Source organism: Lissotriton vulgaris, chromosome 1_1 (genome assembly GCF_964263255.1).
Source record: "Lissotriton vulgaris chromosome 1_1, aLisVul1.2, whole genome shotgun sequence".
Lineage (NCBI taxonomy): Eukaryota > Metazoa > Chordata > Amphibia > Caudata > Salamandridae > Lissotriton > Lissotriton vulgaris.
The window spans coordinates 1,401,907,106-1,401,933,677 of record NC_141685.1 but is presented as its reverse complement, the minus strand read 5'-3'; the positions used below and the strand labels follow the sequence as shown (position 1 = coordinate 1,401,933,677).

The 26,572-nt window shown below is 42.6% G+C and overlaps 1 protein-coding gene across 3 annotated transcripts in view; it reads left to right on the top strand.

Moving 5' to 3' along the window:
* ATXN7L1 (ataxin 7 like 1) overlaps positions 1 to 26,104 on the top strand; it is a 423,903-nt gene extending 397,799 nt beyond the window's left edge. For 2 of the 3 annotated variants that reach the window (XM_086967079.1, XM_086967084.1), the window contains exon 9: positions 11,381 to 26,104. In XM_086967079.1, coding sequence (XP_086823205.1) covers positions 11,381 to 11,422 — 42 coding nt within the window. In that variant the 3' untranslated portion in view covers positions 11,423 to 26,104. The remainder of the gene's footprint in view (positions 1 to 11,380) is intronic. The other variant, XM_086967089.1, reaches the window with a different exon arrangement.
* The last annotated feature ends 468 nt before the right edge of the window (positions 26,105 to 26,572 follow it).

Sequence of the window (26,572 nt, the reverse complement as noted above, 5' to 3'; positions counted from 1 at the left end):
GCCAGGTCCCTCTTAGCCCAGCGAAGCACCGCCCCCCGTTTAATCTTATCCAAGAGTCCCCGGACATTCCAGCTAAGAACATGCATGGAAGCGCTCGAAGGCGCTAAATGAGGGACATCAACCATTAGCACAACGTACCAAGCCCCACCATCCCCGGCCCCCGGCCCAGGCCCCAGACCCCACAGTTGCAAAATTCAGGAAGACCACGTGCACCCCATGAAACAGGACCCCGATACCCACAACCCCCGAAGAACAAACCCCCCCAATCAGCCACTCAACAACCCATGACCCCCCCACCCCAATACCTCAAGAAACGATGAAGTATCTGTCGCGGCATGCGGTTCTTCAGGCCTAGAACATAGCGCCGAAGGGCAGACATGCCAATGGATCCCAAGTAACCCCCCTACCACCAACCAAGCACACTCCCAAACACACCCCCCAAACCCAACAGGTTGCCCCAACCCCCCCCCCCCCCCCCCCCCCCCCAGAATAAGGCATAAGCAAGAAACAGTGCATGATAAATAGCATCAGTTCACTGAGTCCCAAGCATTAGTCAAAGAGCCAGGTAATACTGCACCAGGTTACGCCTGAACCGTTGACTGGTAGGCGGCCGCCGCAGTGGACGGCCACAGAAGAAAAGCAAGGATCCAAAAGTCGGCAAACAGTAGTCAGGGCCCCCTGCCAGAGTTGTCTGTCTCCGGCTGTGTGTCCCCCAAGAGGGGGTCTCGAGTTATCTGACCATTTTACTGTGATGTGATCCAAAGTATTCCATTGTGTCTGCCATCTATCTGGACCAATAACCCAGTGGGACTTATATCCTTTCCGACAGCTGAATTAAGTATGGGGTATCCTCATTGCACGGATTAGCCATAGTTGGCATAGGCATGACTTTATAAACTTCATACCCCATATGCCTGAGATTATCCACATGGTGTAATACTACATTCGCAATGTGCCCAGATATTAAATGTATAAAAGCATTTGGCCAGTCCGAAGATCCTTTCCATTGTTTTGGTAACTCTACCAAGAAGATACCCCCTGATACGATTTTTGATAACTGTGTGTAAATTAGCAAGAAATGGCACAATCTTTGATCTGTTAAAAAAGGGACAGAATCGTGATCAGTAAAAATATCTATAAAACTCAAGATGCTTTTATCCGTTTGATAATGGTCTGACCTGATGGAATGTATATAATCACATTCTTTATTCATTAAAACCTCACAATCCACATTCCCATTTAAATCCTGGTCCTTTGATAGGAGGGAACTTTTAGGAGCCACACCTGTATCTTTCAGAAGAATCACTTGAGTAGCCATAGTATTACACTCTGAAATATTAGAAATAAGGTTAGGTGTATCTTAATTTAAATAGGGCTTGGGCATCATTATGTGTTCGAGAACCATTCAAATTAAGTTCTTACCTAAAGGGTCAACAGCCTTCCACATATGCAGTAAACCATTCTCAGAAGAAGGTAGGTCATTACCATTGTGTGCCTGTCCTCTTGCGGGATTTGCAGAGAGAGGATCTAGCCTTAGCTTTCTTCAACCTTTCCTTGTTATTTTCCTTTTCCTTTGCCTGCGTTTATTGAGCCTCAATTGTGTATTTTTTGAAAATATCGGAAACACTTTCTGGCTCGTAGATAAGTCTTTCCCAATATTGCGACTCAGTAGTTAGAGATAATATTACCTTTTGAGACAAAGAAACTCAGCAAGAAGCTGATGGAATGACTGCTACAGGATTCAAGATATTACTGTTTAGAGCATCACATCAACAGTTGCATGCTCTCTTCCCGAAGCTCTGGACATTATTCTAAAGGAACCTTCGGGCCAGGTCTCTTTATGGTTACTTAATTGCATCCAAATTGAGAGTTTTCGGCCTCTTTCTCGCACTCCAATGATAACCATGCCACCTCCGTTTGGGTGGCTTTATTACATAAGGTGGAGTCTTGCAAATATTGATCATTACAATTAGTGTCAGGTCCCTTCCCAAAATATTGTCCTTTTAGCACCTCAATTTTCCCAGCCCTTTCTATTTGTTTTGCTAAGATGTGTAATATTTGAAGATTGATATCTGTGTTATTTTCTACATCCTTCACCAATTTGGCTAAAAGATGGGCAATGGAATCAAGTATTTTGTTCATCGATTCAAGCCGAGCCTGATAACTACTTAACTCATCAGAGTGGTAAGGACCTCTTTGCTTAGAGAGCAAAAGGCATTCCGAATGAATTATTACGCCTTGCCTAGTAATGTAATGCTACCATCATGGGTAGTCACATCTTGAGTCGAAGACAGATCAATTATATAAGGCAGAGATAGTGTTCTTTGAATAGATGGAGTAGTCCTATCTGCTTCAGTTTGGTTATTGTACATCGAGTTAGCAACAGGACTTGATGACTGTTCAATGTCCTAGGCCACAAATCTTATCTGAGAGCATGGAACAAAAAGCTATATCATTCAAATCCTTAATGTTTCTATTGCTGGATACTATATCAAGAATTAACTTATCGCTTACAATATTGTCCTTCACAGGACAAGTTAAGGCGCCCTCTTAACCATTAGCTACTTCTTGTAAGTCTTTATAACTCTGCGTTATTGCGTTTGTATCCTGATATCTAGGTTTTATACCCAGGCTTGCAGTATCAGAGGTACATTTAATAGTGTAAAATGTATTTGTTTCAATTGAGTCAGGTATCGGGTCCTCACAAGCAACCCGATAATCAATATTTAAGAAGCTCTTAATAGTAACTGGTTCTTCCTCGCCCTCATCAATCGAGTATTCATCTTGCTTGTTTGATGCAGCATGAATCTGCTCTACAGTCCTTTCATAGTTCATTTTACAACTTCTAATCTGACTTACCTCTCTCACTTGAGATTTATGTGGGCTAACAGTCAGACCTCTACATTTAAACAATTTGACTTAGAGAAAGCAGGAATTGGGACCTTCGCAGCAGCATGTGGGGCTCAATGTGTTGAACTCTTAATATGTGCTTCTTGAGTCAAGTGAGCCAGTTAGTCCCTATTGAAGATATTATAGGTGTTGGCAAATAAATTAGGTCTACTTGTTTTTCATTTTATCAGTACTGCCAATGTTTGTAGGTTTGCTGGGATCAATTTCATCTACTATCAGTATGATGTAATCTTTAATTGTTAACTTGGCATCTTTTCTGTTTTTCAGATTTTGACCTTGACTTATCATATTTTGGTTTTGGCATCCCTTTTTTAGATCTTTCATACTCATGACACTTGAATGTAGTATTCTCAGCGGACTCTTGGCCATCTGTTAATTATGTAATGTAATTAACAAGTGGTTAGGCCAAAGTGATAAAGAATTGATGGACCAGTGCAAAATGACACTCTAGGGCAGAATAAAGGGGATATGAACAACTTCCACTGTTCCCAAATCTCTTGTAGGTAGTTTGGGTCAATTGAGTAGCATGTGGCTCCCTCTGCTATTGCGGGCTGCTATAGCTCTATAGAAGTCGAGAAAGGAGCCAGCTACTGCCAGCTATAACTCAAACAAGCCAATTCTTTGCTTATTACCAGAGCGTTGCAAACAGCAACAAAGTAAAGACCTTCTGCGCCGCTCAAACATGATGGATCAGAGCAGTAGAAATTTTTACCACCGAAGTTATGTCCCCCAAACACTCCAGGCACTCCAGCATAAGGACAGAAGGCCAGTTGATAATTAATAAGAACTCTCAGGCCACAAACTGCCCACCTCCTCCTTTGTCAAACTGCACTCCATGAGCCACATAAGCCACAAATGCCTCGCTGGCACCAGCTTTCCGCAACCCCTATAAGTGGTTTCCCCCATCTGGGTCCACCGCTACCCATAAGCAGCTTCTCAGTGACCGAATAGCGGCTGTGAGTGCAACAAAAATACTGACACTGACTATCCAATTCACTCCTAAAATCGAGTAAAACCTTTAAGTTTAAAGATATTTACTTTGGTATACAAATGAAAGAGAATTTTTCGTAAACCTAGTAGGTAAAGTTGTTGAATAGTTTACTTATTAAACCTTAGAAAAAAGTCTCCCCCACAGTGTTGTAGCAACGATACCTTAGATTTTCCAGGATAAAATAAGAGAAATGCACTGTAGACTAACTCCTTTTCAAAGTATGTGCTCCCTAAAAAGACTATAGAATACCAGAGCAAAATCAACATTGCACATAGTGGGAAGAGTTTCAACAGAGCAGGATAGAGCCTAAGCATAGCCATTCATAGAATACATCTCACTTGCCAAAAACAGCTAGGCTGAGGATCAACTGCACCTACTCTGCACAGACACAACAAGCACCAAAGATATCCTACTAGAAAGGAAAAACAGAAACAACATGACACAGAAAATAACACAATACATATCATACCCAAATCCAAAAGTGAATAATAAAAAAACAATAAACCAAAAACTAACATGCTATGGATTTATCAAATGTTAAAATAAAAACATTAAAGCAGGGCAATGATAATAATTTAAAATTAACATTACAAAAAAATTTCCTTACACATACAACTGCACAAACTACCATCGCTGAAACATCAAACAGGAGACACCACCAAGGAAATCAAATGCTTTGCACTACTATAATAAGGAGAAAAAAACATTAAGATCACAAATGCAAATGATGAAAGTTAACATTATAGAGCACTATGAAGTCTGTCTCTAGGTACAGATAGGCATCATAAATGTTAGATCTGCCTCCAAAGGGGGGCACAAGCAAAGGCAAGAAATTAGCACCCCCAAGTGGAATGAGTCTTAACCAAGCCACTAGCAAAACACAAGTCAAACAGCAGTTCACACACATTGCCAGCCAGAAGCCAGTCCACACACATCTCCAGCCAAAAACCCAGTTTAAATTCATCATCAGACAAACGCTAGACAAACACAAGTCCACACACACTGCTAGCCAAATGCCACTACACGCACGCCACCAGCAAAACGCCAGTTCACACACACACAGAAACGTATTCCCTGTTGTATGGTGGTTTTCTTCCCCCTCCCACGGGCAGATTGGCCTAAGAAAAAGTCTGATTATCCGCAGGAAAAGCAGAAAACAAAAAACCAGTGTGGCAATACTGGAGTGATTCTTGATCAAAGGGCTGCTCCACCAACATATATGAAAATATAATCCCATTGTGGTGGGCGGAAAACAGTCAAAACAGGTCCGCACAAATGGGGGGGCGGCCCTTGCCCTAGGAGCCGCTCCTCAACATACATATACAATAGAATCTCTGTTGTCTAATGGTTCTGCCTCCCATGGGGTCAGAGCGGCCTAAAATTGGCCGAAGCCCCGGAGGGCCAGAAAATGTCCAAAACATATCCAAAAATTGGGATCGACCCTTTCCTAAGGGCTAAGGGACTGCTCCTCAGCATAAATGTACAATAAAGTCCCTGGTATCTAATGGTTTTCTGCCCTATTTGGGGGCTGATCTGCCTAAACAATGACCGATCTGCTCCCAAGGGGATGGGGGCGACAAATGGCTAAACATGCCCCCAAAATGAGGAGCTACCCTTGCCCAAGGTGCTGCTCTCCAGCATGCACATATAATAAAGTCCTTTGTGTCAAGTGGTTTTTCGCCAGATCAGCCTAAAAAATCACCAGTCTGCCTCTGGGGAGATGAAAAAAATGGCCAAAACATGTCCCAAAAAATGGGGAGCGGTCTATGCCCAAGGGGCCGCTCTCCAGTATACATGTACAATCAAATCCCTGGTGCCTAATGGTTTTCCGCTGCATTGTGGCAGATCACCCTAAAGAATGTCCGATCTGCCCTGGGGGGTAGAAACGGTCAAAACAAATGGCCACATGTTTCCCCAGCGTACAGTAATTTGAAATCCCTGGGTCAAGTGCGTTTGCATCCCAGATTGGGTGGGCGAAAACAAAGGAAAATTGTGCCGGGGGGGCAACCCTTCCCCAGGGGTCACTGCCCGTAAAATACATATCCACTACAATCTCTGGGGTCCAGTGGCTTTCCACCTAACTTGGGGGGTGAGACAGATGGGCCTAAAAAAATGGCTTACTTGCCCCCGGGGTGGGGGCGGTCAGAAACGGCAAAAACAAATGCCCAGATATTTGGAGGAACGACCCTTGCGCAAGCGCTCATTCCCTGCATCAAAAAGACATCCATGGTGTCTAGTGGGTGCTTTCCTGCTGCGGGATCATGGCCCCTGCAGTGATCCCGCTGCAGGGATTCACTAAAAAGAGACACTGGGGGGAAAGGAAAAATTATTTCCTTTTCTCCAGTGTGCCTCTTCAACCTGATCCCTTCTCCAGCAAGTGGACCTAGCTGAAAAAGATCTTGAATTCATGATGCACTGGAACGAAATGTCTTCCAGCGCTTCCTGGCTTCTTATAATGACGTTGGCAAGCTGTGCGTTCGCTGACATTGTCATCGCTCAGGGATATGGAGTGGCATTGGAAGCGCTTACATCCATGCTAGGGGCATGTGTCGGGAGCCCATCGCTTTCCGCGTGGGTGGGTGCTTGGAGCACAGGAGCTGAGGATGTCTCTAACACATCCTTAGCACCTAACAGGTTAAACTGGAAATAGGTATAGAAAAATATTTATACGTTTCCATAAATTGAAAATAAATGTACAGAGTACCGCGGTACTGCCTCAGGAGTACTGCAATAAAAATAAATAAATGTGTTAAAAATTTCAAAATACGTTTCCTATGGTCGGTTATGAGGTGGAGTGGCATAGGGGAAGGCTTAATTAGAGCTATACAGACTCTATACATAAACTCAACGGCCAAGATCAGAGTCAATAGGGGATACTCGACAGCTGTTAGAATTAGTAGAGGGACCAGGCAGGGCTGCCCGTCATCCCCCCTGCTATTCGCGCTTTATCTGGATCCGTATCTGCGTAGACTGGAAAGGAACCCAGGGATACCGGCAATGAATATAAATGGCTGCAGGGTAAAAACATTGGCATACGCGGATGATGTGGCCATTCTGACACCCAACCCCATAGCTGCTATTAGGGCGACGGAAGCAGAAGCTCAATGTTTTGGACTGGTTTCTGGGTACAGCCTGAATAGATCTAAAACGCAGATTGTCGAGAATAGTTATTTGAGCTGTAATGATGATAGGGTTGTTGGGTCAGCAATATACCTAGGGGTGGCAATATCAGCAAATCTGGATCAGGTGGTGGGAAACGATATGATCCCCTTAATGTCACAAGTAAAAGCGGATTTGGAGAGGATGAACAACTTGCATTTGTCATTGGTGGGTTGCACCAATGTAATTAAGATGGTGATCCTTCCCAAGTTTCTTTATTTTTTTAGATCCATCCCTTTATTTTTTTAGGCCAGTTGGTTTAATACATTGGAGGCTATTTGCAATAGGTTCATCTGGGCGCAGGGTAAGACTCGCAGGGCCTACAGATTTATCTCTCTACCAAGAGAGAGGGGTGGGTGGGGCGCCCCTGATTTTAGGCTCTACTATATAGCAGCAGCTTTGCAATATATGCAGGGGTTAATAGATGGAAACGACTGTGATCCAAGAGTGAATAATTTTTCTACAAAAGTATACACAGCTGTATTAGTGATGGAAGCGGGAAATTGTTTTTTAAATTGCATAGACTTTGGATACTTCAAAAGAACGAGGTTTAAGACAATTGTGGCTGCTGTTAAGGTCTGGAATGTTTTTTTTTTAAAGTCTAAGCTGGGGAGATACAATCGATATGTTAGATTGTATAAGAACAAGTCATTCCCTATGGAAATATTTGTAGATCAACCAATGGCAGAGTGGACCGAAAGGGGGATTGTACAAATTGGTGATGTATTGAATTCTGAAGGACTGGTACAGTTTGCAGATCTTAGAAATAAATATGATATGAGCAACAGAGGCTTTTTTAAGTATCTTCAGATCAGGAGCTTTTTAGCTAGTAAACAAGGAGGACCAGCATGATTTAATAAAAACGAAATTCTGGAGAAAATAAGAATAGCAGGGGATTGCACGATTCGTTCTTTTTATGCAATCCTGGTAAAAGAGAAAATGGATGATCTAGAAAAATACGGCAATAGATGGGCGGAGAAACTAGCTACGGAAACGGGGTGGTTCCAGGAGTCACTAGATTTAGGTCAAACGATATTGTGTGCATCCCCCCTTCAGTCTCAGCATTATAAAACTAAAAATTCACTTTATTTTACTCCAGCTAGGATATCAAAATGGGGGGGTACCACGGGTATTACCTGTCCTAGGTGTAATGCTGTTGAAGCTGATAGCATACATATATTTGCTACCTGTCCGCAACTTCATACATTGGTTAGAGAAATTGAGGGTTTCCTGGGAAGATCATTAGGGATGCAAATTAAGCTTACTCCATCTTGGATTTTGCTAGGGGTTGGCCTGGATAAGGATGGGGTACAGCGGGATTTCATATTTGTAGCAATGGCGGTATACAGATTAACAATAGCCAGGGCATGGCTGGAAAAAAGCCCACCGGTAATGCAGAGTTGGCTGGCTAACCTATTATTGGCATATAATATGGAGAAGAATATATATGCGCGAAAAGGAAGGAGAGGGAAAACCCTAGGCTTGAGAATATGGAACCCATAATTAGATGGAAGGAGGGACTAGGCTGCAATTGAAATTGTTAGGTGCAAGGCGTTTTTCTAATATAAATATAATTAGGATAACAAAATGTATTGTATACTGTATATCTTTAATTGACATGAATTGATGGAAATTTAATCAATGATATAAAATGTACAATGTTTAAAGTGTGCGTAATCGGAAAAATAAAAACATATTTAAAAAAAAAACATTCAAAATACATTGTATTACACTATATATTAGAATATGTAAGTTTTCACAAAAAAGTCGACGGAGTACCGTGGTAATACCTAAACATTAGTGGTAATCGGTAGGGAACAACTATAAAACCTAATACTTATAAGGTATTAACCCCTCTGCCATGCACTGTGTTCTCACAAAATGTATGATTTGCGATGTCATAAGTGTTATTGTAAATGCTATTATTTGAACTGGTATAAGTAATATAATAGTAAAGAGTATAAGCAGTGCTTGGAGAAGATGCAAGTTACAGTTATTGTAGTGTGGCTATTGAGTTGAATGCACTGTGTATGGAGGTGCGCAAGTTAAAATAATTTGAAGGTTTTGTTAAAAATTATGAATTAATGGTATAAGAATAAGCTTAGAATTAATCATTTTTGTGTAGTTTGAGTTTGGTTTTTATCTAAAGAATAAAAACATTTCTAGTAATTTAAAGTGGTGTGTAAATTAGAAATTTAAGCTATCACTATAACTTTAGAGTTTTACATTTTTGTGTAGTTTACGTATGGTTGTTTAGAAAGAATAAACAAAGTGTTCCTAACTATAACAAAACTTTAAGTGTGTGTGTGTGTGTGTGTGTGTGTGTGTGTGTGTGTGTGTGTGTGTGTGTGTGTGTGTGTGTGTGTGTGTGTGTGTGTGTGTGTGTGTGTGTGTGTGTGTGTGTGTGTGTGTGTGTGTGTGTGTGTGTGTGTGTGTGTGTGTGTGTGTGTGTGTGTGTGTGTGTGTGTGTGTGTGTGTGTGTGTGTGTGTGTGTGTGTGTGTGTGTGTGTGTGTGTGTGTGTGTGTGTGTGTGTGTGTGTGTGTGTGTGTGTGTGTGTGTGTGTGTGTGTGTGTGTGTGTGTGTGTGTGTGTGTGTGTGTGTGTGTGTGTGTGTGTGTGTGTGTGTGTGTGTGTGTGTGTGTGTGTGTGTGTGTGTGTGTGTGTGTGTGTGTGTGTGTTATAGATATAGAGTGGACCTGTCACTTCTATTGTCTGTATTGTCTCATACATCAAGGAGATAGAGTATAATGCAGTGTTCTGCCATGATTATGCTCCTCCGTTCTGGTTATTGCCCAGTTCATTTGTGGTGTGTATACATAGTTGTCCAGCTAATCTGATACTGTATTCGCGTGTAGTGATAATGACAATTGGTGAGACAGGAACCACCTCAGCAGTGATAACGTGAATAAATCCATGTTGTATTCAGACCCCCAAGACACTAAATATTGTTATTGTGATACACAGTAAATGATCTTGAAATGTGACATCAATATTACAACACTTACCTATGACAGTGTGAGCACAGAAGGTGCTTGTTGGGCTGCCCTTCCTGTGTAGTAGGAGAGAATCCAGCTGCTAGTGTATGTATCAGGTAGCTCCATGGGCATATTCCTTAAAAGAAACTACTTTCTTGACACGATACACATCTTTGGTCTGAAGCAAGACCCTCCACAGGATCTTCTTACACAGTGCTCATATCACAGCTATTCCACTCACTCAGATATTTAAAGAGGTCAGACTAGTATCAGTGGTCTATTCTTCCAGTGTGCTACATCAGAGCCAGGCAAAGAATATAAGATTGATTTCGTTCAGTTCACCTGAAAACCTGAAGTCTTCCAAAACTGCTCACTGGTTTCAAATACTTATGAAAACAAATTCGGGCTATTTCATGAACAGTAGGATGTCATCTGTATATAAAGAAACAAAAGGTTTTAGATCCCCTTGTTACTCTTTCAAAATGTTAAAGTACAAGTGCAGAGATTAGCAGTAAGACAGGGCTACCTAGTCTCATGCCTCAAGGTATCTACAACACATTTGTTATTATGTTGTTGGTTTAAACTTTTGCTGAGACACTTGAATACAGCAGAAAAACCCATGAGATAAAAGTGTCACATTCCAGTGTGATTTAAGACCCCCCTGCATGTGTTGCAAGTCCAGTATAACAAATGTTTTGAGAGATTCTAAATTGGCTATGCGTATGATATCTGGCTGTCCTTCAGACATTCTATAATCATGAATAGTTAGTTAATATTTGGTACCAGTGACCCTTAAAAGAATGTTCACCAGAATCTTTCACAGTATTTTGTTATAGACATTTATAATTGAAAGATGTCAGCACGGATCACGTTCAAGATGCCCTTTTAGAATCTTGGGCAGTACTGTGATCACAGCTCTTATAATGAACCAGGAAGTGAATGAGCAGTTTGGGCTTCATTTACATACCTCCAATAATATGGGTGCTAAGACATCTGTATATTTTTAAACTATGGAATTGTCATCAAGTCTATCACCTCGGCCAGAGATCTTGCCAGTCCCTGTGTTTCGTAAGGCCCATCGGATGGTACCAGTTGATAAGATGATTCACTCTACCCATCAATCTTTCATGAGGTCGAAAGGAACCTCAATCATTGGATCTTTTCTCTGTTCAGGATTAATATGTTCCTGCTTGGTATGTATCGGTCTACCAAAGATCCCTTTCCCTGCAAAACTACTGAATGCTATCGATTAGCGATGTTCATAATTTTAATCATTGAGTTGTTTCAAAACAGGTGTAAGGCAAATATTTTTTCTTTGTTAAAATCGAATTCTTTTCTTTTTTAGAAGACTTCGCAATGGACTGAGAGAGTTCTGCCTCTTCCTTGACTAGAGCAGATGGCCATCCAGTGTCTATACTCACCAGCAACCCACTTGAACCAACTTTTATTTTCCATTTGTCTCCAGTTTTGAATTTGTTCTATGGTTTTCAATCTTCTCTAAAAAACACAATGATGCAAGAACCTTTGGTGTTTTCTAAATCTGCCTTGCTAATTGGGTTATTTTTTTGTCATTTTCCTTTTCGTAATTGTTCCACATGGATAGCTACTTTTGTTTAATAGAACAGTGTAAATTCAGTATTTCACTACAAAATATTGAAATATTGTATTTGTTGCTTACATAGATCCAGCAAAGGATATGCGTTAATCATTACGCTGCACTTATGTTATGTAATTAATTCACTTCACTGTGAACGGTGAATTTGTGTATTGCTACTAAATATTCCCAGATGTTTTTGTTGATCCTACTGGAAGCATATATGTTTGGTAAGGGGAAACCTAAATAAGAGGTTACAGAGACTTATTCATCACCATAAAATGTATTATGCAATACTTTTAGTGCCTTCGCCAAGTGTGAAGATATGATATGATCGCGGAGACATCACATGCTTGAAAAGGGTTCCCACAAGAAAGCCACTGAGTGCACTCACCGTTACATGGTAGGAACATATTATGTACATTAACCTTTCGTCTGAAAGTGGAATGAAACAAAACCTTACAGTGTGACATAAAAGAGAACTAAAACATTGTCACTACACAATACATTTGGAATTTCAGATAGGGTATACATTTAAACCACTTATTGTGTAGTGTTTCTTTTTGCTCTCTGTGTTCCTCAAGTATATTTAATATGTTAAAGTGGCTTCAGGATTAGTTTCGGTTTAATTCACTTCTTTTATTTACACAGCACAGTGACCACCTATAAAATGTTGTGGTTTTGAGAAAAGTGAAATATTCTTGTCAGACAGGAATCAACCAAGTTGTTAACGATTTCTTAAATTTCAGAAGATCAGATTGAATCCCGATATTCTAAAGAGTTTTCTACAGTGTAATGACCTCAACAGAGGAGGCTCAGTAAGAAACGAAAGGGTGGAAAGACAGCACAGAAGAACACAGAAGATGCTCAATGCCATCACATGAATGCGTTTATTTGGACTCCATACATCTAAAGTTAAAAAAAACACAACTGTTGATGACAAGAGAGAGAGCAATAAGCATGTCATGTTTCTAGTGTCAGTGGGTACTGGACTGTAACAATCAACAAAGCCCTGTTTTTTCTTAATGTTAGGGTAATTTAAATCAATTCCCTCCCCATGTCCATCCTACCCCTGCCCCTACCCTAAGTTAAGGTGAGATAACATGCTGATGAATCTTCACTACAGCTTTGTGTGGTTTGTGGTTTTGAGGCTGTAGGTATGACATAACATTTTCCTAAATAGCCGAGCATTGTATCTTCTCTTAAACATGTTTCTAGTCAGGTCGTTGAACATGACCTGTCTCTTTTCTTGCAGTAATACTTACCAGCATAAACTTTACTCTGCTGTCCTCTATGGTGCTCAGGGCTAAATCACAATACTGGGTTCTTCAGCACCTTCCATCTCTTATAGTTTCAAAATATGTAAGTCTCCAAACACTGTAAGGTAGATCATGTAAGTATTTAAGAAAATATCAGCATTCATCCATAATATAACCGATTCCAGGAATTCTCTCCACTGAGCAAGGCACAGAGCTCCCTGTGGAAGATCTATAAGTGAATACAAAAACACTCCACTAGGTGAAGCGACTATACCTCCTTTGTTTATAAATATTATTTATTTTAAACCTAGAACCATTAAACACGAGTCACTGCACATCTGCAGTTAAAAACTACAACCAGTGTGTCACTGCAGAGAATGGCTTGTTTTCAAAATATGTTTTGCACATATTAAACTCCTATGGCCTCAGTAACTGTTACACATTGACAGTCCAAAAGGGAACAAGCTGTTCGTCCCCTCTGTGAGAATCAACCAAAAGCTCATGCTAAAGCTGTGAAAAAAGATCAGCTTTTATGCCCTATCCGACAGTGAAGTTTGTCCTCCTTGGGCCTGAGCGTCCCCATCAAAGGGCTGACCCAAACAAGTGCATTGCCTGCCTAGGACGGTTAGGGGTAGATAGGGCTTTGCAGAACCAGTGGTCCACCAAAACCTAAAGGGTAAGATATCATGTGCTTCATCCAGTACCCCATGCTGCCAATCACACTGAGAGCAGGAAGATCCAAACACTCAACTACAGAACACACATTCCAGTTCATGATCATTAAAACTCCCTCTGCAGCACCAGATATTGCAGACCTCATTACCTTTCACAAGCTTGATGGCACACAGTTCCACATCTTAGACATCTTTCTTCCCACAGACTACAGCAAACATCATGTGGACCGCGCACATTAAAAGATGGGGAGATCTTGCTGTCATTCATAAGTCCTCCTGGACCTGCACCCTAGGCAACCAAGTGACACTCAACTCCATGGAGCTGCTGACATGCCATTTCCCACTTTTTGCAACTCAGACGGCCACCTCCATCTCATCTGCGTGCCTCGCAGGCAGAATAAGGACCTTATTGTTGAATTCTCAGATCTCCCCACCACCTCGTCCATTCAGCATGCTCACACCACCCACTTGGGTGTCTTCAACCTTCAAGACAACACAAGCCCAAAAAAATCCAGAGACACCCTCTTCAACCTCATCAACAAACAGAATGTGGTACAGCATGTCACACAAACAACACATTCCAAAGGCAACATCCTCGGCCTTACCTTCTCAACATCACCAGCAAGCCACCCATAACCCTGGATAGTACAGACAACTTCGCCATTCCTATCTCTCTACTCAGCGTGCTACCAACAACTAAGGTCAACACAAAAGGCAAGAACAAAATGTCAGATCCTGAAAAGACTTCTCCAAAGACAACCTAATGCTTGTACTCATCTACCACCCTATAAACCCCACATACAAGGTCAACACGCTTCTAAACAACTTCAAAACTTTTTGAGAAAACTATCTGAACATCCACGCACCAACTGAAGCACACACGTTCTCTCTTACAGCTACCTCTTCCCATAGAATCCCTTAATTATCAGCCTTTTCTCTCAGATCTCATCAACATATTCACACCCTCAAAGCCATTTCTAGGGAAGATATATTATCCCCGTTACTCATCAAAGCTCTCTATTAGAATGCTATCTCGCCCCGAATCACTATTATCAGTGCCTCCACCAGTCTAGGCATCTTTCCAGAAGTTCTCAAAGCAGGCCAGATCCTTCCACTCCTAAAGAAACCTGCTGTAGGACCTGATAACCTCACCAACTACTGACCCATCACTCACTTATATTCATCTGCAGGAATATTGAAAAATCAGTCTATGTTAAACTCCAAGATCACATCAGTGCTAACCATCTCCTGCATGACTACTAGCCTGGATTTAGATCATGCAGCAGCATAGCGACACCTGCCTCACCCATCATAGAAAAGGCCCTCTTGATCACAGATGAAGACTCATGTCTCCTGATATTAATGAACCTCTCAGCTGCCTTCAAAACAGTTGACCAACCTACCGACAAATGCACCCTGGAGAATCGAAAGGGTTTCACTAGCAGTGTCCTTGACTGATTCTCCTCCTGCCTTTCCGGCCATCACCAGTTTATTCACGCCGGCACCTCCAGTTCGCAAAAGATCCCTATCACCTGTGGAGTACCAAAGAGTTCCATACTGTCTCCTGTCAAGTACAGCCTCTACATGTTGTCGCTTGGTGCTCTTCTCACAGATAACAGCAGAAAGATTCCCCAGTCTGCCGCTGGCACACAGTTCTACTTGAAAGTCTCCTCGGATCTAAAGTTCCAATGCCTCAAACACTGCCTGCAAATTACCCAGACCTGGATGTCTGGGGCCTACCTATAACTCAACCTAACCAAGGCACAATTCAAACAAGAAGCAGTACAGACCTGGCTCAATGACATGCACCTTGAAGGCTTCAAACTGCAACCTTCATCAAATGCTAAGTCACTTGGATTCACCCTGGACACCAACCTCACCTTCAAGGACCATACTGTTAAAAAACAAAGATGGCCTGGTACCAGCTCTTTTCTGAAGAAAATGAAAATCTTTCTTTCAAAAAGAAACTTCAGAACAGCTGTTCAAGCCATTGTACGCTTGTGTGGCTCAATGGTGGCAATGCCCTGCTCTGTGGCCTCCCAGACTCCACACTGCACACCTGAAGGGCATCCTATATGCCAGAGCATATCACATCCATCATGCTCGAACTACGTTGGCTCCTCTTGCCAACCAGCACCGTCTTCAAACCAGCTGCATAATTCACAAAGCCATCACAACCAGTATCCCACATGTTTTGCAGACATGTTCACCATCTCTGGTCTGCACAGACAAACAAAAGGTAAAAAAGCATCAGGTCTTTTCCATCTATGTACCCAGGATCTGAAACAAACTTTCAGGACTACTCCAAACTGCTCCAATCTAGGCAGGAGTTGAAGATGCTCCTCTTTAAAGAACTCTACATCATGATGCATTAACCTTCCACAACCTAGCTACCTCTCTTATCACTTGTTAACGTTTGACGTTTTGCTTGTATTTGACCTTGTACAGTGCTCCACTGCCTTTTGACTAGGTTCACACTATGGAAACAGGACATACATATATATATACAGTTTGTGTTTACCTAGAAGGGATTGATACCACCCCCATCTCTCTGTCCTCAGACAGCAACCCAGTACGTAAGCACATGTTTACATCTCCTAAGCTTTATCAGGGGCCTGATCATTTCTTTGTCTTAGGCTCCCAGTGCCTCATCTTTCAGGGTTCAACGAGTGCCTCCCTTAGTTATAAGTTTTCTGTATGCGGCCATCATTTGCTGTTCTACCGTTGCTTGGAGTGCCACTTCTACTGAGCTACATGTATTTATCAACTGAAAGCTGAATGTGAGCGACCCCATCTTCAGTGACTGATCCTTTAGACCCAGAGCCTAGACTGGCAAAGGACATATGTCCTTGCTGCTCCCTTTCTAGTGGTAACACTGAGGTGCTGCTTTGGCTTTACACAGGGGCACTTAGCAATTTCAGCAGTCTTACACTTGTTCTCTTCCTGAATCCCTGCAGCTTGAAATAAAGCATTTTGGCCAAGAGGGCAGCAGTAGAAAACACATCTTTGGCCATGCTGCTGGTTCACTCAGGTTCAACCCCATTGTATTCTAGCAAGAGCTTTGTGAGCTTGCCAATATATCTCGGTTCTCCAGTCACAAAGTGAATAGCAACCCCAGTGGTACCATCCAAGAAAGACTTTCTTTGACCTTTTTTGGGGGAGTTACTGGTTGAGGCTAAAATAATTGCTGGGCTAGTAGTCTTAGATGTCTCCATTGCCCAGGTGATACACATCATTTATTCTTCAGTCATTCTAAGAATAAGTGGTAATCACAGGATTCAGAGCCAGTCACAGAACTGTGAGCCTCAGAATTCTGATAAAACCTTTTTATTTCTGCCTAGACAGGACCATGAGCCCTAGACTTCCTTAATCTGAACAACGAGAAGCAGGATTTCACCGAAGACAGTATCCAAAGGACGGGGACTCTGAAAAGATTAGCCTCATCTTGTCTCCTCATCCTCAGACTGTCATCTTCACTCCATCTTCTGAAGAAAATCTTAGAGTACCATAAAACGATAATTATTGCAGTAATATAACATAACATGTATTTGTAAAGTGCATGTTCACCCGTGGCCATCTTGGCGCTGAATAACAGATGTTTATTGTTACCCAACTCAATGGTACTCTTTTTATCGACCTCAGAAGGATGCAAGGGAGAGTGGGCCCAACGGGATTTGAACCTGTGACCATGAGGTAAAACACAGGCCACTAAAGTGGACGCATTACTACACTAAGTTACCAGACCCAGTTTCACTTCTATGCTCATGAGACAAATACTTGAACTTCATAAACAGATATTTTGACACCTATATGCCAGAAATTATTGGCATTGACTCCCTATGTGGGTCCTGTTGGCCTTTATGTGGATTCTCGTAGACTCCATTTATATTGCTTCGCCAATGTACCTTTCACCCTTTGCCTAAGCAGTCGTTATTGTCTCGAGTGACTTTTCATACTCCACTTCTACCTCTTGAATCTGCATCTTCCCCCTCTGAACTTATGGATCTGGGGATGCCACTAGCCCCAGAGCTATTGCAGCATTTGACATCAAACAAGATCTTGGGACCATGTTAAGGACTTAACAGGACATACAGGTAAGGAGTAAGGTGCCTTTCCTTTCTCTGTTTCTAAGTAGGATAGGGATTTTGCTGTGGACAAAGACTTATATGGTAAAGTCCGGAATTTCAAGCACTTAGTGAATGTGCCATGTATACCTAGAAGTGTAAAGAACTGTCTCCCTCTAAGAGGTGGTCCATCTATGGAGGTGGTTCTAGCCCAGACACTTCTTCATCCTCAGGCATCAAGCTTTCTGGCACACAAGGACATTGTGATGGTAGCCTACATTCTGATTAGACCAGTTCTAATTTGCCATTATCAAGGCCTATGTAGGTTGCATTGTTTCACCTCCAGTGTGTGCCTTAGCTTGTGACAGGTGCCTCAGCTCAATGATGCATAATAGCTACATCTATCAACAGGGCTAACAGTACAACCTTCCTGTGTGGTATCTTAGCCTTCTCCCTGTCTGTGTTTGTGTGAGGAGTATATCACAAGGAAACTTTCAACAAGGTGATATGCATTAGATAAAGGTGTTATTTACAGAGGAATACTATGTCCTTTTCAGTTAAGACAAGGTACTTTCTTCTTTGAGCACTTTCTTCCTAGGGACCTACTGACTTCTTGAAATCTTTGTTCTGTTTTTTTTCCATCTGTTTGTAAAAGAAGAAAGGGACATTCCTCAATGTAGACATTATGTGGGTCCTCCATGAAAAGGAGCAAGGGGACTAGGCACTTCTCATACTGTAAAAGTGTTAAACCTGACAATCTATATTCTAGGGACTGTTTAGGTGATAGTCAATCAGCCAGTAGATATGTAGAGCACAGCTTATCAACCTTGAGGGTATTCAGGCACTGGCAGGGTCCAGTTGATTAGCCAAATAGCCAGGTCTTCGGGTATTTTCTAAAATTTGGAAGAAAGTAGGAGGTCTGGAGATGAAAGGGTAGCTCGTTCCATGTCTTCGCTGCTAGGTAGGAGAAATAGCGACCTCCGCATCGGCTACTTCAAATGCGGAGGGTGAAGGTTAGAGAGAGGGAAGTGGTTTGGAGGTGTCTCATGGGTTAATGGTGGGTCAGTAGTTTGAACTGCCATCTTTTCTCTACCCGAAGTCAGTGGAGTTCCCTGCAGGGTGTGTGATGTGGGTTTGTCTAGGGAGATCCAGGGCAAGTTGGCTGCGCCGTTCTGTGTGGTCTGTAGTCGTCCGAGGAGGTGAGTTCCGCACCCTGCAAAGAGCACTTTTTCCGTAGTCCAGATCTTTTTGTTAAGTATTCATGAATCATGTAATTCTCCATTTCTGTGGTGGCATCTAATGTTTTCTTTCGACACTGTTTATTGAAAAACAGGCAGGCAGTGAAGGAACATCTTTAGGTGCCTAACATAGTGACTACCTGAATGCTCATCCCCTTCAGTCCATTTCTTTTACACAGTCTGCGATCTTGACATCAGACTAAACTGAAAATGAAAAGCTGACCTCTATATTTGAGTGATGTGATTTGGCATTGGATGGGTGTTCAAATTTGCTCATTTAGCTACATCTTTCCTCTTCTCTGGTGATGTTCTGGTTTTTCCTGGTTTAGGGATAGATTGCCAAGTTGTAAATGAAGGTGGACTGGTGGACTGTAACTCTGTATGTCAATATATTGATAAATTGCTCTATTTAGGAAATATTCCTTGGTTCCGCTTATCTAAAGTTACCTAGTACTGTGCCCTTCACTATCTTGAATGCAATAGCTTTACTGATGTCCTTTCTTTTCTCATTGGTTTAAGTACAGAAAAGTCACTTTTGCTTACTTCTACTTCAAATGCCATGGTCTATACAGGGACACCACATAGTCACAGTGTGCAACATATTTTTTTTTCTTTTGTAAAACTTTATTGTGCAAAAAAATATCATTACAAGTATGTGCCTACAACCACAGGGGCCGGCCGCTAGTACATGTAAAGCAAGTATATGACATCACAAAGCAGCGACTGATCCCTTAGCGGTCCAGCAGAGTACAGGATACAATTTCAGCAACACAGGATGTAGTCAGGATACAGATGTTTTTAATTTTTTAGAAAAAGAACAAAGAGAAAAAGAGAAGAACAAAACTCAAGGCGAAAAGCGTTTTAGACGATGTCGGGCTCCGATGGGGGGGACCTGCAGTACCGGATAGCGAATCAGGAGGGCAATAGAGATGACTAGGGGGGGAGGCAGTGGGGAAGTCAGACAATCAGGAAAAAGGAGTGAATTATTTCAAGAACCTCAGGATCAGGGGGACAGAGAAATGTCCGGAGTGTCTTCAAAAGGGGGCCTACAGATGTTCCCTCGGTAGGCGTTCCATTGACCCCAAATTTTACTCCACGCCCTAGGCTTGCCCCTAGCCAAGTATACCGTCTTCTCTCTAAACATGCACCAGTCCATATTCTCCTTCCATACCGACACGGTGGGAGGCCGTTGGGAACCCCACAGCTGCGCAATATCTCTTTTTGCGATCATGTTCCCAAGTGCCGGGCCTGGGCAACGTTGTAATTATTCGGCTCCCACACATTCAACAAACATCTACGAGCCTCAGGCAGCAGAGAGACCCCGGTGACACGCTCCATTACTGCATGCACACGTTGCCAATACGCCGCCACCTCACGACACTCCCAAATGATATGAAGAAAGGTGACACTCATTCCACATCCGCGCTTACACAACCCATCCGAGGAGAAGCCCATAGCAACCAAACGAGGACCCGTAATATACACAGAATGAAGAATTTTGAGCTGGACGAGACGGAGACGGGCAGGAATAGCGACCTCTTTCCGGGAGGATAGTGCAGACTGCCAGTCCTCGTCGTCCAGCTCCAACCCGTCTCCGGTCCAGACCTCCCTGAGACACACAAGGAGATCTGCCCAATTGTTAATTAATTTCTTATAAATCAAGGAGATCGTATTATCGGGCAGATGACCGTCAAGTATACGGTCCTCGAGTGGGGAAGATTCAGGAACAGTAACACCAGCTGTGAAGACAGACAGCAAAGCGTGGCGAACCTGTGCATACCTGAAGAACTCCCGATCACTCTACTCGTACTCACTTTGAAGCATCGCAAAGGTCTTCACCGCGCCCTTCACCCAGAGATCACCCACTCTACTAATGCCAATCATATCCCAGTTCTCAAAACCTTTCGTTGTCCAGAGGCATCCCAGTCTTTCAGAAGCATACAAAGGGGTCGCTCGTGTCAACCGATCATTCCATCCCAAGGCCGAATTGGCATCTTTCCACACACGCACAGCAATCTTGGTGGGTCCCGTTAGGTTCCTCCCCGCCGTCCGAGAGTAGAGCGCTCTGTTGAAGTTACCACTGGGCAACTGATATTTATCCATCTCGAAAGCCGGATTCGGACCGGGTGCATACGTGGCATGGTTGATGGCGGACAACTGGGAGGCCCAATAATACCTCCTGATGTCCGGGAGCGGGATGCCCCCGTCATACCAGGGGAGAGTTAGTTTTGCAAGAGCGATGCGTGCGCGACCGTCCCAAACAAGCCTCCTCTGTAAACCTTCCACCTCCCGAAAGTAAGCCGCCGTAAAAATGTCGAAAGAGTTCTGAAGCGCGTAGAGGAATCGAGGCAGCGACATCATTTTAAAGAGTACCGCTCGACCGAGTGGCGACAACGGCATTCTACGCCACCGAGCCACGTCCAACCTCAATCATCGGAGAGGAGGAAGGAGATTATGCTCGTAGCGGGCAGCTGGGTCTAACGATATATAGACTCCCAAATACTTGAAGCCGGATTGTGAAATTTGAATGGAAACCTACTCGGCAAGGGGGGAAGGCCGCCCGAGATGACATACACACACGATTTAGACCAATTAATGATTAAACCGGAGATCTTGCCGAAAGAAGTGAGAACGTCGAATAGGACGTTAAGGGATTTACGAGGGGAAGTGAGGTACAAGAGGATATCGTCGGCGTACAACGAGACACGGTCTTCAAAATCGGGGGCCCACTGAATGCCCTTTATCGACGGCTCCCATCGGAGCCAGGCTGCAAGCAGTTCTAGAGCAAGAGCAAAGAGCAGGGGGGACAGCGGGCACCCCTGCCTAGTACCCCTCCCGAAAGCAAAGGACTGGGACACTCTACCATTGACGACAACCTGAGCCAGCGGATCCGTATATAGAAGTCTCACCCAACTGATAAATTCCGCACCAAAACCAAACTTCGCCAGAGTGGCCCAAAGATATGGCCATTCTATCGTGACAAAGGCCATCGTGGCATCCAAGGAAGCCAAGATGGCCGGTTCCGGAAGAGACTGCGCCCTAGCGAGAACGCCATGTAAGCACCGTAAATTGAGAGCAGTGTTCCGGTGCGGAATAAAACCGGATTGATCCGGATGGATCAGGTCACAAATTACAGTGAGTAGACGATTAGCAAGGACCTTGGCGAGAATCTTCGGCTCGGCATTCAATAGAGAGATAGGTCTGTATGACGCACAACGATCACGAGGCTTGCCGAAGGGGCAAGATGGTTCAGGACTAGATCTTCAACCAGGAGGTCAACTGAGTGAGTCTCGGGATTTTCTGGAACACCTATGACGCGAATGTTGTTGCGTCTTGCCCTGTTCTCAGAATCCTCCAGCCGATGGGACATCAGGTCATTGGCCGATTTCAAATTGCCAAGTTCGGTTTGGAGTTCCGACACATCGGCCATGAGGCTGGAAGTCTTCAGATCCAATGACTTCACTTTCTCAATGGTCTTGGACAGGTCGGCCCTGATCAGAGTGACATCAATGGCGACGTGTCAATTTTACGAGCCAGAGCCTCATATTGCTGGCCGATGGTCTCCTTCATGTTGGTGATGGCGCCCATAATGTCCTGCAGGGACAAATCGACAGGAGCGGACGGGTCCTCTCTGGCGTCCTCCGGGGTACGGCTGGAGAGCCCGGGGGATCCTTTGGCTTGAGTGTACCGGTCCATAACATTTGTCTGGACCCGTCCCCCACGAAGCGGCGTCTTGGTCTTCCGCTTCTCTGCTTCACCCCTGCCCGCCATGTTGGAAGATGCGCCCCAGAGGGGCCCGCGAGACCTGGTGAAAATGGCCTCCGGCAGGCCGGGCACCAACAAACCACAAAAGCTGGCTCGTACGGCCAAGACAAAGTCACGACTTGACCCAAAAGGCTGTGATGATGAAGCCGTGCTTACACTAGATGGAGGCTGGCTAGGTTCCCAACTGAGCGAAACGGTCTCTCAATCAGACCATGCCAGGATCCAGAAACGAAACCGAAAGTTGAGGTAGGGCTACCAAGGAGACCCCACAGCCGTTGTTCAACTTCGTCCCGGATCCGCAAGTCGCCAAGTCCCTGGCTCGCCTCCAGGTGGGCCCCAAAAGTTCAAAACGATGTAGTTTCGGCTGCCCAAGTTCGATTTAAATTCTGAAAAGAGTTATGGACTCAGTCAAGGTTCATCTTCGAGAATCGGTCCAAGAAGTCAGGATATCATCAGGATAAATTGCGGAGAGTGGCGAGGGTCCGGGGAGCCCTGTGCTCAAGCGACCATCTTGTATGCGCGCTAAGCTCCTCCTCAGTGTGCAACATATTTAGGGGACAATTTGTTTCACCTGTGGAGCATTATTGATAAACGCGTTCCAGTTTCACTTGCAATAGAACGCCTTGAAAAGCAGAGTTTGAGACTATTTTAATCCTCATTGGCCCTTTTTTGTTTCCTAGCTATTTCTTGGCAGAAGATTTTAGATCAGTTGTTGCTACCAGAAGTGCTCCGAGTCTTATTTAGGCATGTGCTATTTGTCATCATTTATTTTGTAAATGTGTGTTTGCAAAAAATGTAGAATTGACTTCTTAGTTGTGCTGCTACTAAATGATTTAAGCATCCATGAGACTTTTGCATTCTAAGCTAATGAGGTTAAGAACATCTTAAGCATAGCATGTATAAAGGGTTTGGAGGAAGCCAAGAGGTAGCGCAAAATAGGTAATATAACACAGGGCATCTGTTACTTTAAACATTTAATCAACAAACATCTGTAAGAATTTGTTAAACGTACCAATAGCCAGTATGTGACCGCTAGTGATTATCGGCGGAGAACCTTCATTAAAAGTAGATTTCATTAAGCATTTGGAAGATTCTAGCAAATACTATAGAATACTCGTTTTGGGGAATTCAAATCAAAATTCCATTTTCTTCATGAAAGTATCCAACAGATACATATTTGGCAGAACACCCCATTATATGCCCTAGACATCATTTTCAGAAGTTCCAGAGCAATCAAGAGTTACTGGGCTCAAGTTGTAACAACTGGATTCGTTTACGTCTGGTGTCCTGAAGCTTTCAAAACAAGCACCATCTGCCTTAACTTCCCCACACAGTGCAAAAAAACACATGCAGTACAGTGCATTGATGGATGAGTTGAGAGAGGGTGAGGCTGACAGTGCATTACCAATAGAATAGCAGTTGTTGTGTTTCTGATAGCTCTAGATCATTGCTTCTAAAATGCAGCCGTAATTGTGGGTCAGAAAAGGTGTGAAGCACACAGAGATAAGGCAAAACATTTTTTCAGCAGTGTAAAAGCCTGATTTTCATTACAACCACATGGGATAACTATAAATACAATCAATATAATCAAAATCATTTGTATAGTCCGTTAATATTGGAAAAACTGAAGATGGATCTGACCCTCGTGAAGCAGTGCTGAACTCCCCTCCATGGCCCAAATAATAAACTAGCCCCTGATTTGTCTGTACCGTGTGTTTGTATGTATCTGTAACTTTCGCAATTATGTCGAGTTTGCTTTTGGGAACTTGGTCAATGTTGTGTTTAATGTATCATGAATTTTGATATTGGAGGAGACATGGAACAAGTTGCAGTGATAGTAAAAAGGTTCATTCTAACACACATATCTGATATATATTGTCAGTTCTATAAAATCATATATTCTGGTGATTTGTTGCGAAGTTAGAAGTTCATAAAAGTACTATGTTGTGCCCTCATTTACAACTTTGATTACACTTGTCCAAAAATATTGGAATCTGAACCTCAAGGCAAACTTCTTTTGTCCAGACTGGCCAGTGGAAAACACAGTTTTGCACTGATAAATTTATGCAAATTTAATTTTTGTACTGACAAAGTGTGCAAATGTTTTTTTCTGTTAATCCAGCTCTAGCACTGCTACATTAATTCATGGCGTTCTTTCCCTTCACTATCTTTATGGTTTGGTTTTCCTTTGAAGCACTTGGACAGTTCAAAAAAACACACAACGAAGAAGCCTGTTTGCTAACTGATATTGCTTAATTCACTTGTATGCCTTATGTTCTACTGTAGCAAGAATTATATGTAAAGCACATTGACTTTTCTACAGAATTGTTCATGCCACATATTTTAATAATTCTTGTTCATAGTAAAGGCCTGTAAAACAAATTGATTTCCTGTTACCGCCCCACTTTGTTACAAGGGTAACTGGGAAATTACAGGAAAGTGTGACACTGGTATGGCTGGGTAGTCATTAAGCAGATTCAATAACTGGATCAAGAGAAGATTTATTAACAACTGCATCCAGCTCACATAAAATTTATACTGGTATTAGATAAGTTTGCAGTTGCATCAAACGATTTTCCAACAATGCTGTGCAATTTTGCAGTAAAATGGGCAATGATGAATAATATAAATGTGAAATTGGCAATAATTGATCAGTGCAAACATTGTGTTTTGCATGAATTGATGGTATAAATATTTTAATGCTGGTGCAGAATTACCACGCAGCAATTTATGTGACCTGACCCCTGTTGGGCAGTGCTTACTTTAATGCATTCTGTGTTTTGTAACAAAGTATTTCCTTGTTTATAAAAGCTGTGCACTATAGAAATCATTCATTGTGAAAGTTGAAAGCTGGAAAAATCTCAAAAGTAGACAAAAAAGTGAATTATGTAGCTTACAGTTTTACAGAGTAATTAAAAGTTTGGAGAACTTGGTACTTCACCACATATATAGTGGAATGCCCCATTTGCCGAACTCTCAGCACATCTGTTCTTATTTAGAGTTAATCAAACTGTCTCCATATGTTGGGAGAAAACTCCAAGTGTGTCAGTGGTTTTTATATTTTGATTGTTGTTTTTTTAAAATCTCGCACTTTGGGTGTATAATTTTGAAAAACTTAAAATATTTGCTGTGCAGGAAACATGGCTCTTACACAGCAAAGCATGCTTTCAGAGAGGTTGCCGTGGTTCTTGGTCCTATGGTAATGCAGAAACTCTCCACCAGGTAGGCGGAGATCTCTAAAAATGTCCATCTGTAATCCACCAGGGCAGCAGGGTACATTCTGCCTAACTCAAAACAAGTGCCACATTTTTTTTTCTGAAAAAAATTATAAAACATGTCTGCATGATACTGCATGATACTGCTTTGCAACCATGTCTGGCCTGGCTTTATTCTGTAATGCAAGATTAATTTTTTCCATTTCCATTTTTTCTAACATGGTTTTGTAAATAAAATAATTTATATGTTTGTAAGAAAATAATGTGTCATTTTTATTTTCAAAAGATAGATGCTTCTTCAGGTATGTTAATATGTACATCATCATTTCCATTGCCCTGGTAATTGAAGGTAGTGTGCAAAGAGTACTAGCTGTAAAATGTTTACCACTAAAAACATACAACCTTCAATCAATCAAACCAATATATATATATTGTTGGAGCGATTGGAAAACAGCTGGACAGGCCTGGGACGCTTTCCATACCAGATTGTATACGTGGAAGGGCATGGGATTACTGAGTGGGGATGAGCTGAAGTTCCTCAAATCAAATGATCCAGTAATCCCTGTTTTCTATATGATTCCAAAAGTTCACAAGAATTTATCCAAACCACCTGGTAGGCCTATAATTTCAGCCAGGCAGGGTACATTTGAGAATGCCTCCCGATATATTGATCATTTCCTGCAGGAACATGTGAGAGCTCTTCCCTCGTACATCAGAGATACTGGTGA